The sequence below is a fragment of the Pleurodeles waltl genome, chromosome 3_1 (assembly GCF_031143425.1).
Source record: "Pleurodeles waltl isolate 20211129_DDA chromosome 3_1, aPleWal1.hap1.20221129, whole genome shotgun sequence".
Classification (NCBI taxonomy): domain Eukaryota; kingdom Metazoa; phylum Chordata; class Amphibia; order Caudata; family Salamandridae; genus Pleurodeles; species Pleurodeles waltl.
The window spans coordinates 974,216,323-974,231,071 of record NC_090440.1 but is presented as its reverse complement, the minus strand read 5'-3'; the positions used below and the strand labels follow the sequence as shown (position 1 = coordinate 974,231,071).

The window sequence follows — 14,749 nt, the reverse complement described above, 5'->3', positions numbered from 1 at the left end:
GACCGACGCTACCTAACGGCGCGCAGAGGTATTGCTCAAAGAAAAATCTCTGGATCCAGACTGACGCGTGGGGAATTCAAAGGTGAGGATTTTGCAACTAGAATAGGTCTCTACCAGATATATCATTACCAAAGGTAAGTAACTTGTATGTCACTTTACTGCACTGCCCCAACCAGGATTCAATTGTGTGACTCTGGTCTCACAGACATCTGCAGTGGTCACCAGAGTGTTTCTGATGATTAGTTTAATTTGCATTTCTTTTTCATTTATGGTATGTGCATTATTTTACATGCAATTGTCTAAAGGTGAAAAAAAATACTTACAAAAACTGTTTTCTTTTTGTTTACTTATATCATTATACGCTCAGAATCTTAGTTGCCATAAGAATTTATGCTCTTCAACAGCTGGATGTAAATGAAGACAGCCTGGAAACGTGAGAAATAAACAATGCTGCGCTTCCTGGCCATCTTCATTTACAAGTGGAATTTTGTGTTTTCAAAGGCAGCAAACAGGATGACTGTGGGCATGCCCCATTTCTGGAAGTATATCTGTGACGTACCAGGGGATACATCTCTTAGCAATTCTGGAAGGTAGGTTATCACCCCAGGCATATGGTCCACCAACAACTGAATGTTACTGCCAAATTTTCTAAAGCTAGAGCCGTCAAACAGGCCATGCCTTGTTTCTGGATATAATACATGGTGGTCATGTTGCCAGTCTTTATAGGGATAATTTCCCCTTGAATTAGGGTGTAAAACGCGGACTGCTAATTGTATAGCTGTCGATTCTAGGAAGCTGTGATGGAAATCCAATGGTCCTGCATTTTGGTGGTTGTCAACTGCAGGTGAAGGTCAAGAAATGGCCTGCCCAGCAACAAATTCCTGTTCTGCTACTTTAGGCTTTGGGTTCCGCCAACACTAGATCTTTCCACTCACTGACTATTCACATTTGACCATTGTCTCACTAACCTACATGTGTAATCTTGCTTGAGGCACGACTGCTATGCATTAAGCCACCATTCCCAACAGTTTTGTTGCTGTTTAAACTTAACCCTGCTGTGGTGTTTATTACAGCCCCTAAAAAAGGTTAGATGTTGTGGGGTTGGATATGCATCTTTTTTTAGCTGAGAGCGAACCCTAGCATATGAAACAGAGACACTATATGTTGAGTGCGCACTAGACATTGCCTGTGGGTGCTGCTCTTTACCAGCCAGTCGTTCAAGTATGGGAGTATAGGAATGCCACTGAGACGCATGCGTGCCATTATCGCCACCAAGTACTTGGTGAATACTCTTGGGGCTGTTGTGACAATAAATGAGAGAACTCTACAATAGTAGTGTTGTCCACTTACCACAAAGTGTGGTGAAGTGCCAGATGAATGGGTATGTGGAAGTAGGCATCCTTGAGGCACATGGTCGCCCTGTGCAGAGCAGAAAAATGACATCCTGCAGGGTGGTAATTTTGCAGTACTCCAAGAGGATGTACCAGTCGAAGGGCCGGGTTCTAACAAAGGCTTTAAAGTCCATCCTTTTTGGGAAATAGGACCACAGGAAGAAGACTTCTTGGCCCTGCTGGTGAGTAAGCACTATGCTATATGGGACCTTGGCAAAGAGCTTCTGTACTTCTGCAACAGCCTTAGGTGTTCTTGACTAACTAATAATGTGATATGTTTGGTAGTGTTGTGTGAACCACAACCAGCACCTCGCCACACCACAGAGAACTCACTTGTCTGAGGGTATTCCCTCTGACTGCAGAAAGAATACTCTCATGCTTCTCGAGCTGATATAGTGGGATCAGGGGAAATGGTGGGCAAGTCACTGTTTGGAGGTAGAGACACCCAGAGCTAGAGCCGTGTCTACCCTTTTCTCTACTGCTTCCATAGTAGCCATCTCTCCCGTAGGCTTTGGATGCCTGGCCTTACAGGAAACACTGGTGTTGCAGGTATCTCTGCATTTAGAGAGGGTTTGCAGCCTGGGTACCCTCTCTTGACTGATGTTTGTGAAACACAGCACGCCCATGGCCCTAGTGGTGTCCATATCGTTATTTATTTTCTCAAGCAAACTGTCTATCTCCTTCAGGGCCAAACAAACGCTCCCTAATGAAAGAGACATTAATGAAGTGATGTGTTACCTGTACCACGAGGCCAGATAGCCTAAGCAGTATGCAGGTGTTTACGTTCCTGAAGGCAGACTCCGTGGAATCCATGGGGCATCATATGTTCACAATGGAGGTCACTTTGCCCTCTGCCACATGTTCTTGGTCCCATTTTGCCATACTGCTCTGGCAGGTTCTTGGCCATATGCTTTGGCTCCCCATGGTGTCTGTCGTGGTGAGAGGGCAGTGGCAATTCTACACTGGGTGTTTTTCCCCACTCCCTTTAATGCAGCGTCACCTTTTCTGCTTTACTCATCTGGAGGAGGGGCATCTCCAGTTAGGTGTAAGCTCTCTTTCTGGCAATGTGCACAACCTAGTATACACAGAGTTATCCAAGGCAGTCTTGTACAGATGCTGGTTCCTTCACCAAGGGCCACTCCGTCATATCTTTACCCCACTTAAACACTTGGACCCCTATTCGACAACAAATGAAACATATACAGCGCTTCACCAAAAGCAGACCGGGCATTGCCAGTTTATGTTGCCTTTTCCCTCATTTGGGCTCAGGTACAATACTTGGTAGGCAATGTTGTACTGAAGTCTGGGGTCCGATGCTCTGCACCAGTTTGAGTCTTGACACCAGCTGTTACCAATACAAAGAGTGCGATCAACATGTCCACATCATATGCAGGTATGTGGCTTTTCGCTCGTGAAGAAAAATAGTTAACATGAAATTTAGATACAACTGTAGGGAGGAAATTGGGATGAGTCCACAACGTAATCTTATCTTTGTGAAAAAATTGATATTGTTCTTTATTACACAGACCAGAATTTCACTAAAACTACATGTGGACGCTATGTTCACTAGGAAAGCTGCCTTCCAGGAAATAAATTAGCCTTTTGGGTAGGCTAAGTCGGGTAACACAATTTAGAACGGACAACATTAAGTTCCCAAGGGTCCATTTGAACTTGAAATGCTGGCACGTCAACCAGTTTTCATTATGATCCTGAGGGAGACACAGATTACAAACAGACGTAGATCAGATTGCACCAACTCTGCGTGACATCAAGGACAAACTCCAATGGCTTATTTTCTAACCCCTTCCCTTTCAAGATTTGTTCTCAAATGACCTGGAAGGTAGTATGCAGAATACTACTGTTTACGCACTGAGTTAGATTCTTTCGGTGGCAGACACATAGTAGAAATCTTGGCTGTTAATACCATATATTCTTGTATGTGTAGTGCATATACTGTTGATTTTCCGGTTATGACAGTTTACAAAACAGAGCAGCAATCTTCACTCACAAATCTGATGGCGGGACTTATAAGGTGGAAACCTGCATGCTAAAGAACACAACGGGTTTCAGCTAAGTAACCATTCTTGAAATCAAAGCAATCTCTAAAGCTGTGACATTTTGAATGCCAACACCAAATTGTAGGATATATGCAACCTAACACTGCATTACCTCAGCCAAAATGCTTACAATTTTAAAACAGAAAATGCTTTCTATAAGTAGCCATTTTTTAATGATAAATGCATTTCAAAATCAGAAATGTGTCGATTGTCATGAGTTCCAAAACTGCCACCTACTGATGGAGATATTCTCATTTTCATGACTATCAATGAGGACCTGTCCTAGGTTAATCGTCAAGTGATTTCTTATTAAAAAATATGTACACGTAACACTGGTACATCTCTTTAGCAAATCTCTGTAACAGAGACATGCAAGCATCACAGCAAATACACTGTGGCCCATATTTAGCTGCATTTGTGTCGCTTTTTGCCGCAAACTCACAAAATACAATTGTATTTTGTGAGTTTGTGCCACTTTTGCGTCAAAAAATGACACAAACGCAGCGCTAAAAGAGTATAAATATGGGCCTGTATATATGTATCAGACAGAACATGAAATGTTTTGTGCAACGAACTAAGTACAAGCTGCATGGCACTTGTGTAAGGAAAGACAGTTAAAAAGTAGTAGACCCGACAAGTGAAGATGACGTTCTTTGCTGCTCACCTGCTGCTGCTGCTGTTGCTGCTGCTGGTACATGGCAGGCTGCTGGCCAGGAAAGGGGCTATTAGAAGGGGTGCCCTGAGCAGGAAACTGATTGCCATAGGAGTCATGTCTGGAGGAAAAGAGAACCAGCTTAAAGTATGATGCTTCGCAACTGCATCAGAAAAGCAAGAGGTCATGTCAGTTCTTACCGTTGCTGCTGTTGTGGATAGCGACTCGGAGAATACATCCCTGGTTCTTGGCTTGAGGGCATTATGTTTGCCTGTTGTGGTCCAGTCGCCATGTTGCCATCTGGCCCCAAACCAGGCTCCGCCCTGTACAAAAACATGCTTCAAAGTTAAACTGTTATGCATGGCAATCTAGAACAGAATATGCTTTTTAAAAATAAAAAATATATAAAAAGACTGAATCGTTTTTAGAAGGAAGGGAAGTGATCACCAAACACAAACTTAGCTAAGCATCACCAGGATTACTTACCTCACCCGGTCATAGGAGCCCCCATAGGGGTAGTGCTGTCGCTGAGCCATGCTCATGTTCCCCATCCCTGGACCTGCAGCACGGTTATAAGGATCCCCTATGCCACTGTTGGGGCCTTGTGAAGAAGACATATAAGGATCGGCTCCTGGAGCAATGGGAGAAGAAACAAGTTCAACAGTAGAAAGATAACAAAAAGCGCCACTAATCAATCACAGGTGTCTTCATTAAATTATACACAATGAATATCTTTGCCAAGGTTCAGGATCCTGGAACCTTTTTTCCTCCAAAGAATACTTTCTCATAGCAGAAAAATATATTCAAATTGATACTGTAATGAAGGTATTTTCTCTCTTATTTTATCAATCCATTAAAAACGAACATTTTAAATAAGGAATGGACTGGAAAGGAAAATGTTACCTGTAATTATTGGCTTATTGCTTGTTTGTGCTGTGGATATGCATGCACAGCACATTTATGCTATGTAGCATTAGGCTTCCATCATCTCAAGCTACTTTTCATCATTTTTGTTCCTGGTGTTTGGTGAAGGCGTGAAAGGAATAAGTAACACCCACGATGTATCACAACACAATCTTTTCCTTTTCTGTATTTGTCTACCATCACACATCCCCCCTCCCCCCGATCCAAAGTCAGAAAACACTGAAAAGCATCCTATTTGATTCTGTTCTTCTTAAATGGAAAAAAAAAACTCTGGATTCAAGTAGCTTTACCATGATTGGACAAAGAAAATGACCATGCTATGGGGAGAGCCGTCGAAACCACAGCTTTTTTCAATGATTAAAGGACAGGAAGGATCTTGATGACAATTACCTAAACCATTCTCCTGGTTTTACCAGAGAGGCAAGAAGGTTATGTAGGAATTACAAGACATACAGTACGAGGAACTGGAATTAAAAGTAACTTCTAATTCTCCACCATCGGCTCTTCAGTAATTGTTTATAAACATAAAATACAAAGGCAAGCTCATTTTCTTATACAAGGTGGTAGGTAACTCATGAGAAGGCAAACGCGATTGCAACTAACGGACTTAAGGACTGACAACCACCTTCCCAAACGTGCAGCTTCTTTAAGTACATCTCAGCTTCCTTCTTTAAGGACATTTTATCTATGTACTCTGCGATACGAATAACGGTGCCAAGAGATGATGAAAATGACATGCGCTGCAATAGTGAAATGACACAATTAAAGATGGTGTGTTCCCCTAGGCAGTGCCACTCCGATGAAGGTAGCCCAAATATAGGAGCTCATCTTCATAGCTACATCTACAACTTAGTATGTCCAGATTGCAATTATAGTCAGTCTTAAAAACAAACCAGAACACGTGCATGTAGCACAACCAAGATTGATGAGGACAGAGAGAGACCCCTAAGTATAATTTTTAGGTATTCCCTATCAAAGGGATATATTACAGTTAAAAAGGACTGGTCACAAGATTATGTAATTGGAATTACCACAGCAGAGGAAGTAATAAGGAAAATGTCACTTACCCAGTGTACATCTGTTCGTGGCATTAGTCGCTGCAGATTCACATGCTGTGCATAGTCCGCCGTCTGGTGTTGGGCTCGGAGTGTTACAAGTTGTTTTTCTTCGAAGAAGTCTTTTCGAGTCACGAGACCGAGGGACTCCTCCCACTTCGGTTCCATTGCGCATGGGCGTCGACTCCATCTTAGATTGTTTTCCCCGCAGAGGGTGAGGTAGGAGTTGTGTATGCTAGTAATAGTGCCCATGCAATGGAATGAATACGTATGTACCAAATGAAGGTTAAAGTAATATATTTACAAATGTACAAATGTTGAAGATATACTTCCAAACGGCTACAGGCTCCCGGGGAGGCGGGTGGGCGCATGTGAATCTGCAGCGACTAATGCCACGAACAGATGTACACTGGGTAAGTGACATTTTCCGTTCGGTGGCATGTGTAGCTGCAGATACACATGCTGTGCATAGACTAGTAAGCAGTTATCTCCCCAAAAGCGGTGGTTCAGCCTGTAGGAGTGGAAGTAGTTTGAAATAAAGTTCTTAGTACGGCTTGTCCTACTGTGGCTTGTTGTGCAGATAACACATCTACACAGTAGTGTTTAGTAAATGTATGAGGCGTAGACCATGTTGCTGCCTTACATATTTCGTTCATTGGAATATTTCCTAGAAAGGCCATAGTAGCACCTTTCTTTCTGGTTGAGTGTGCATTTGGTGTAATAGGCAGCTCTCTCTTTGCTTTAAGATAGCAGGTTTGGATGCACCTAACTATCCATCTGGCAATAACTTGTTTTGAAATTGGATTTCCTGTATGAGGTTTTTGAAAGGCAATAAATAGTTGTTTTGTCTTTCTAATTACTTTTGTTCTGTCAATGTAGTACATTAGTGCTCTTTTGATGTCTAATGTATGTAGTGCTCTTTCAGCTATTGAATCTGGCTGTGGGAAGAACACTGGTAATTCTACTGTTTGATTTAAGTGGAACGGTGAGATAACCTTTGGTAAGAATTTTGGATTTGTTCTTAGAACTACTTTATTCTTGTGTATTTGAATAAATGGTTCTTGTATGGTAAACGCCTGTATTTCACTTACTCTTCTTAGAGATGTGATGGCAATGAGAAATGCAACTTTCCACGTTAAGTATTGCATTTCACAAGAATGCATGGGTTCGAAAGGTGGACCCATGAGCCTTGTTAAGACAATGTTGAGGTTCCATGAAGGAACAGGTGGTGTTCTTGGTGGTATAATTCTCTTTAGGCCTTCCATAAACGCTTTAATGACAGGTATTCTAAACAGGGAAGTTGAATGAGTAATCTGCAGGTAAGCAGATATTGCGGCGAGATGTATCTTTATGGAAGAGAAAGCTAGATTGGATTTTTGCAAATGTAGTAAATATCCTACTACATCTTTTGGAGACGCATGCAATGGATGAATTTGCTCATTATGGCAGTAATAAACAAATCTTTTCCATTTACTTGCATAGCAGTGTCTAGTGGAAGGTTTTCTAGCTTGTTTTATGACCTCCGTACATTCTTGTGTGAGGTCTAAGTGTCCAAATTCTAGGATTTCAGGAGCCAAATTGCTAGATTCAGCGATGCTGTGTTTGGATGCCTGATCTGTTGTTTGTGTTGTGTTAACAGATCTGGTCTGTTGGGTAGTTTGACATGAGGTACTACTGACAGGTCTAGTAGTGTCGTATACCAAGGTTGTCTTGCCCATGTTGGTGCTATTAGTATGAGTTTGAGTTTGTTTTGACTCAATCTGTTTACTAGATATGGAAGGAGAGGGAGAGGGGGAAAAGCGTACGCAAATATCCCTGACCAATTCATCCATAGAGCATTGCCTTGGGAGTACCTGTGTGGGTACCTGGATGCGAAGTTTTGGCATTTTGCGTTTTCTTTTGTTGCAAATAGATCTATTTGAGGTGTTCCCCAAATTTGAAAGTAAGTGTTCAGTATTTGGGGGTGAATTTCCCATTCGTGGATTTGTTGGTGATCCCGAGAGAGATTGTCTGCTAGTTGGTTCTGGATCCCTGGAATAAATTGTGCTATTAGGCGAATATGGTTGTGAATTGCCCAATGCCATATTTTTTGTGTTAGGAGACACAACTGTGTTGAGTGTGTCCCCCCGTTTGTTTAAATAATACATTGTCGTCATGTTGTCTGTTTTGACAAGAATGTATTTGTGGGTTATCATGGGTTGGAATGCTTTCAACGCTAGAAATACTGCTAACAGTTCTAAGTGATTTATGTGAAACTTTCTTTGATGTATGTCCCATTGTCCTTGGATGCTGTGTTGATTGAGGTGTGCTCCCCACCCTGTCATGGAAGCATCCGTTGTTATAACGTATGTTGGCACTGGGTCTTGGAAAGGCCGCCCTTTGTTTAAATTTGTACTGTTCCACCATAGAAGCGAGATGTATGTTTGGCGGTCTATCAACACCAGATCTAGAAGTTGACCCTGTGCCTGTGACCATTGTGATGCTAGGCACTGTTGTAAGGGCCGCATGTGCAACCTTGCGTATGGGACAATGGCTATGCATGAAGACATCATGTCTAGTAGTTTTAATACTATTTTTGCTTGTATCTTTTGTGTTGGATACATGGCCTGTATTAACTTGTGAAATGTTTGAACCCTTTGTGGACTTGGAGTGGCTATCCCTTTTGTTGTGTTGATTGTCGCTCCTAAGTATTGCTGTGTTTCACACGGCAAAAGGTGTGACTTTGCATAGTTGATGGAGAAACCCAGCTTGTGAAGGATTTGTATAACATAATTTGTGTGATGTGAACACTTTGTTAGCGTGTTGGTTTTGATTAACCAATCGTCTAAGTAAGGGAACACGTGTATTTGCTGCCTTCTGATATGTGCAGCTACTACTGCTAGGCATTTTGTAAAGACTCTTGGCGCAGTTGTTATTCCGAATGGCAACACTTTGAATTGGTAATGTATTCCTTTGAATACGAACCTTAGGTATTTCCTGTGCGAAGGATGTATCGGTATATGGAAATACGCATCTTTTAGATCTAATGTTGTCATGTAGTCTTGCTGTTTGAGCAGTGGGATTACGTCTTGTAATGTGACCATGTGAAAGTGGTCTGATTTGATGTAGGTGTTTAGTGTTCTGAGATCTAGTATTGGTCTTAGAGTTTTGTCTTTTTTTGGTATTAGAAAGTACAGTGAGTAAACTCCTGTGTTCTTTTGATGACGTGGTACCAGTTCTATTGCGTCCTTTTGCAGCAATGCCTGAACTTCTAGTCCTAGAAGGTCTATATGCTGTTTTGACATATTGTGTGTTTTCGGTGGGACGTTTGGAGGGAGTTGGAGAAATTCTATGCAATAACCATGTTGGATAATTGCTAAGACCCAAGTGTCTGTTGTTATTTCCTCCCAAGATTTGTAGAACTGGCTTAGTCTTCCCCCCACTGGTGTTGTGTGAAGGGGTTGTGTGACTTGTGAGTCACTGTTTATTTTGAGGGGTTTTGGGACCTTGAAATTTTCCCCGGTTTCTTGGGAATTGGCCCCCTTTGTATTGTCCCCGAAAACCTCCCCTTTGATATTGTCCCTGGTAGGTAGGTGGTCTTGTTTGTGAGGTGCTGGTTTCTGTGGGTTGACCTCGAAACCCTCCCCTAAAAGTTGTTTTACGAAATGTGCCAAATGTGCCTTCGCCCTGCGGGGAGTAGAGTGCGCCCATGGCTTTGGCTGTATCAGTGTCCTTTTTTAATTTTTCAATTGCAGTGTCGACCTCCGGCCCAAACAATTGCTGTTCATTAAACAGCATATTGAGCACAGCCTGTTGTATTTCGGGTTTGAACCCAGATGTGCGCAGCCATGCGTGCCTCCTTATCGTGACTGCAGTATTTATTGTCCTTGCAGCTGTATCCGCTGCATCCATGGAAGGCCGTATCTGATTGTTCGAGATACTTTGTCCCTCTTCCACCACCTGTTGCGCTCGTTTTTGGAGCTCTTTGGGGAGGTGTTCGATGAGATGTTGCATCTCATCCCAATGAGCCCTGTCGTATCTCGCCAGGAGTGCTTGCGAGTTGGCGATGTGCCACTGATTTGCCGCTTGTGCTGCAACCCTTTTTCCCGCTGCATCAAATTTGCGGCTCTCCTTGTCCGGAGGTGGTGCGTCGCCTGATGTATGCGAGTTGGCTCTTTTACGAGCTGCCCCCACAACTACTGAGTCTGGTGTCAGTTGTGATGTAATAAAAACAGGGTCTGTGGGCGGGGCCTTGTATTTTTTCTCCACCCTTGGAGTTATGGCTCTGCTTTTAACTGGCTCTTGAAATATTTGTTTTGAGTGCCTTAGCATTCCTGGAAGCATGGGAAGGCTTTGATAATGGCTATGGGTGGAGGACAGGGTGTTAAAGAGGAAGTCCTCCTCAATAGGCTCCGAATGTAGCGAGACATTATGGAATTCGGCTGCCCTAGCTACCACCTGTGCATAAGATGTACTGTCCTCAGGTGGTGACGCTTTAGTTGGGTACAACTCCGGGCTATTGTCCGATACGGGAGCGTCGTAGAGGTCCCATGCATCCTGATCATCCTGGCTCATTGTGGTATGAGCTGGTGAGTGTGTTAATGGTGGAGTTTGTGCCGGTGATGCATGAGTTGATGGTGGTGGAGAGGGTGGTGGAGTAACCTTCTTTACCACCTTCGCTTGTTGCTTGTCTCCTTGCTGGAAGTCAAGTTTCCTTTTCCTTTTGATTGGGGGAAGAGTGCTAATCTTCCCTGTATCCTTTTGAATAAAGATCCGCTTTTGCGTGTGATCTGGCTCAATTGTTTGTAATTCCTCCTCAAATCTGTGTTTTTTTTAGTTGAGAGGACAGTCCCTGTTCCTCTGAGTAGGAACCAGTTTTCGGTTCGGTTGCCGGGCGTCTCGGCACCGAAACCGTGTCCCTGGATTTTTTCGGCTCCGACAAGATCTTTTGTCTTTTCGGCGTCGTGCCCTCTCGGTGCCGACCAACTTCGGTGCCGAATTTTTTCTGCATCACTCTCTCGGTCCCGAGATTGCTGCGTGCCTGTATCTCGACCGGAGTCGGATGACTTCGACAGCAGCTCGCCCTTTTTCGGTGCCGTTGGACGGTCACCTACTTTCCGGGTTAAGCCATGGCCTGTTGGCGGTGGCGTCCCCTGGGCTTTGTCAGTCTTTTCGTGTGATTTTTGTTTCGACGTCTTACTCACGGGTGGTTGTTCTTCGACGTCGAATTCTTCGGAATCCGACTCGTGGATGGAGAAAGATTCTTCTTCCTCCTCCTCGAACCGTTGTTGTCCTGTTGGCGTGGACGCCATCTGCAACCTCCTGGTTCTTCGGTCTCTGAGCGTTTTCCTCGACCGAAACGCGCGACAGGCTTCGCACGTATCCTCCTTGTGCTCGGGGGACAGGCACAAGTTACAGACCAAATGTTGATACGTATAAGGATATTTATTATGGCATTTAGGACAGAATCGGAACGGGGTCCGTTCCATCAGTCTCGATGTTGCACGTGGTCGGGCCGACCAGGCCCCGACGGATGATCGAAATTACCCCGAAGGGCTACCGAAGCTCTTCAAGATTCGGTGTCGATTTGTTCTAACTACCCCGATACTGAACGAAACAATACCGACGAAGTTTCCGAGATTCTGACTAACTTTCCGACCCGAAACACGGAGCGAAAAGGAACACGTCCGAACCCGACGGCGGAAAGAAAACAATCTAAGATGGAGTCGACGCCCATGCGCAATGGAACCGAAGTGGGAGGAGTCCCTCGGTCTCGTGACTCGAAAAGACTTCTTCGAAGAAAAACAACTTGTAACACTCCGAGCCCAACACCAGACGGCGGACTATGCACAGCATGTGTATCTGCAGCTACACATGCCACCGAACATGAAGATTTCCCTCACCAAAAATAGCAACTGGGTTTATATTCCAACACATGCGCAATCACATAGGCCTTGGCAACATATACAAATTGAGAAGGCTGAAGTAAAAAGCCTCACTACAGCGTACTATGAAATGAGCCTCAGGTTCAACACCAGTATCATAATAGGAAACGAGAAAAATGATATAAATTAATTCCTCATTGCTTATCAGTTTGGTATGAATAATACATTGTCAGTTGGCTGCACGCAAACAAGACACCACTTGCAGACAAGCACATTGGATGCCACAGGCAAGACGTTAATTGCTGACAAGCAGGGAACTTATTTCCAGGAGTTCATAAACTATCCCTATGTAGATCAATGAGTTAGCTGGTTGCTGTTAACTAAGACACTGTTTGCAGATAAGCAGAAGAGTGGTTGTCAGCTAACCAATCCTGCTCATGCAAAATGATAAGAAGTTGATTATTCCACGTTTAAAAAAATGACCATGCTAAACAATTGTGCATAGTGTTAGTATGTGTTACAACTAGTTAGATAAAGAGAAAAATAGATATACGTTTCAATAGGGAATCACAACACAAACATCCAGAAATACAAAGAGCCTTATATAGGCGAAGAGGGAGAAATCAATGGAAAAATCCATTTAAGGTTAGAAATATGCACTGCTTCAAATTAATGGCAATCAAGTTGAAAAGAGCCACATTTAATTCACAGACTTTGAGGCTAAATAGTGATATCTTTTGAGACACTGAGGGTAAAGCGCTTCTGGTGGTGGGAGTACGTTCTGTAGTTGCCTAGAAGGACCACGGGTGAGTTGCCACTGATTTCCGAATCTCCTAAACACCATATCCTCACTCTGCAAGTCCCGAACGCCTTGCTGGGATGCAGAACTCTGACATGGATTTGTTGAACACCTCCTTTCTCTGTAGAAAGGCTGCCATTTGGTCCCGAGCCTGTTTCTTCTCTCTCTCGACCTCAACTGCTGTTTGTTTGGTGTCAAGTGTGGGAGATGCCTTCCTTTCCGGCGTCAGCGGCTCCCTTGCCATTGTGTCTTTGCCATATTTCCTTCACTTCCTCTCAAGCACTTGCTTGTGCTGAGTGTTTTGTCAAAGGCTTGCCTCCGTTGGTGCCCTTTGGTCGGGACACCTGTGGCTCCTTATGTTTGTGCTGGCCTTCAGTCATCAGATGTTTCGACGCTGAGGCTGTTTGAGGACCCGGAGTCAGAGGACTTTACGTTCGAGCCTTTCAGCAGCTTTGTTACCTTCTGCCGTTTTCTTTTGGCATTTTTGCAGCCTTCCTTGACATTGTCATCTTTTCGGTGCTGTGTCTTCTGGTCTGGCTCACTTCCCAGTGGAGGTTCAGCCTCCTCAATGTTCCCCTCGCCACCACTGGATAGGTCAAGGTCTTTCAGGAATTCTTGTCTCTTGTGGGTGTTAGCCATGGAACAGAGGGCAAGTCTTTGGTAGAGTTGTAACCTAAATGTCTTCGGCACAAATTTGTAATCTTCGTCCTTATGGTCTATCAGCAGGCACAGATTGCAGACCTTGTGTGTGTCCCTTTGTGCAAACTTGTGGTGGCAGTTATATTCTATGACCCTCTCCTCTTCATTCTTGTGCCACGTGGGTTTCACCATCGCGTGTCGAGAAGATATCCCTTCTCAGTTCTTCCTGTGACCTCTGGTGTTTTTCTGTGGTAAATCACTGGCTTTTTTCCAGTCTTTCCAAAGACTTTGCATAACTCATCCATCGTGCTTCCAGACCCAACAGTAGAAAAATTAATCTGAAGCTGGAAGTCACGTACAGGAATTTCTGGTGTGCCATCTGACAGAACACAGGGGATGTACTTACCATCAAAGGGTTGGGAAAAAAATAATATATATATATATATGGAAAATGTCACTTACCCAGTGTACATCGGTTCGTGGCATGAGACGCTGCAGATTCACATGCTTTGCACATCCCGCCATCTAGTGTTGGGCTCGGAGTGTTACAAGTTGTCTTTCCTCGAAGAAGTCTTTCGAGTCACGAGATCGAGGGACTCCTCCCCTTTCGGCTCCATTGCGCATGGGCGTCGACTCCATCTTAGATTGTTTTCCCCGCAGAGGGTGCGGTAGGAGTTGTGTATTATAGTAATAGTGCCCATGCAATGGAGTAAACATGTATGTACATAATGTAGTTTAAAGTGATATATTTACAAATTTACAAATGTTCAAGATCAACTTCGAAACGGCTACAGGCTCCCAGGGAGGAGGGTGGGCGCATGTGAATCTGCAGCGTCTCATGCCACGAACAGATGTACACTGGGTATGTGACATTTTCCGTTCGATGGCATGTGTAGCTGCAGATACACATGGTTTGCATCGACTAGTAAGCAGTTATCTCCCCAAAAGCGGTGGTTCAGCCTGTAGGAGTTGAAGTTGTTTGAAACAAAGTTCGTAGTACTGCTTGTCCTACTGTGGCTTGTTGTGCTGTTAACACATCCACGCAGTAGTGCTTGCTAAACGTATGAGGCGTAAACCATGTGCCTGCCTTACATATTTCAGTCATTGGAATGTTTCCTAGAAAGGCCATGGTAGCACCTTTCTTTCTAGTTGAGTGTGCCCTCGGTGTAATAGGCAGTTCTCTTTTTGCTTTGAGATAACAGGTTTGAATGCATTTAACTATCCATCTAGCAATGCTTTGTTTGGAAATTGGATTTCCTGTATGAGGTTTTTGGAAAGCAACAAATAATTGTTTTGTTTTCCGAATTTGTTTTGTTCTGTCAATGTAGTACATTGACGCTCTTTTGATGTCTAATGTATGGAGTGCTC

The 14,749-nt window shown here is 43.7% G+C and overlaps 1 protein-coding gene across 2 annotated transcripts in view; it reads right to left on the bottom strand.

The window, feature by feature from the left end:
- ARID1A (AT-rich interaction domain 1A) overlaps positions 1–14,749 on the bottom strand; it is a 593,039-nt gene that overhangs the window by 97,579 nt on the left and 480,711 nt on the right. For both annotated transcript variants that reach the window (XM_069224049.1, XM_069224050.1), the window contains exons 15-17: positions 4,587–4,731; positions 4,301–4,423; positions 4,113–4,221 (exon numbers count right to left, since the gene is read on the bottom strand). In XM_069224049.1, the coding sequence (XP_069080150.1) occupies positions 4,113–4,221; positions 4,301–4,423; positions 4,587–4,731 (377 nt within the window). The remainder of the gene's footprint in view (positions 1–4,112; positions 4,222–4,300; positions 4,424–4,586; positions 4,732–14,749) is intronic.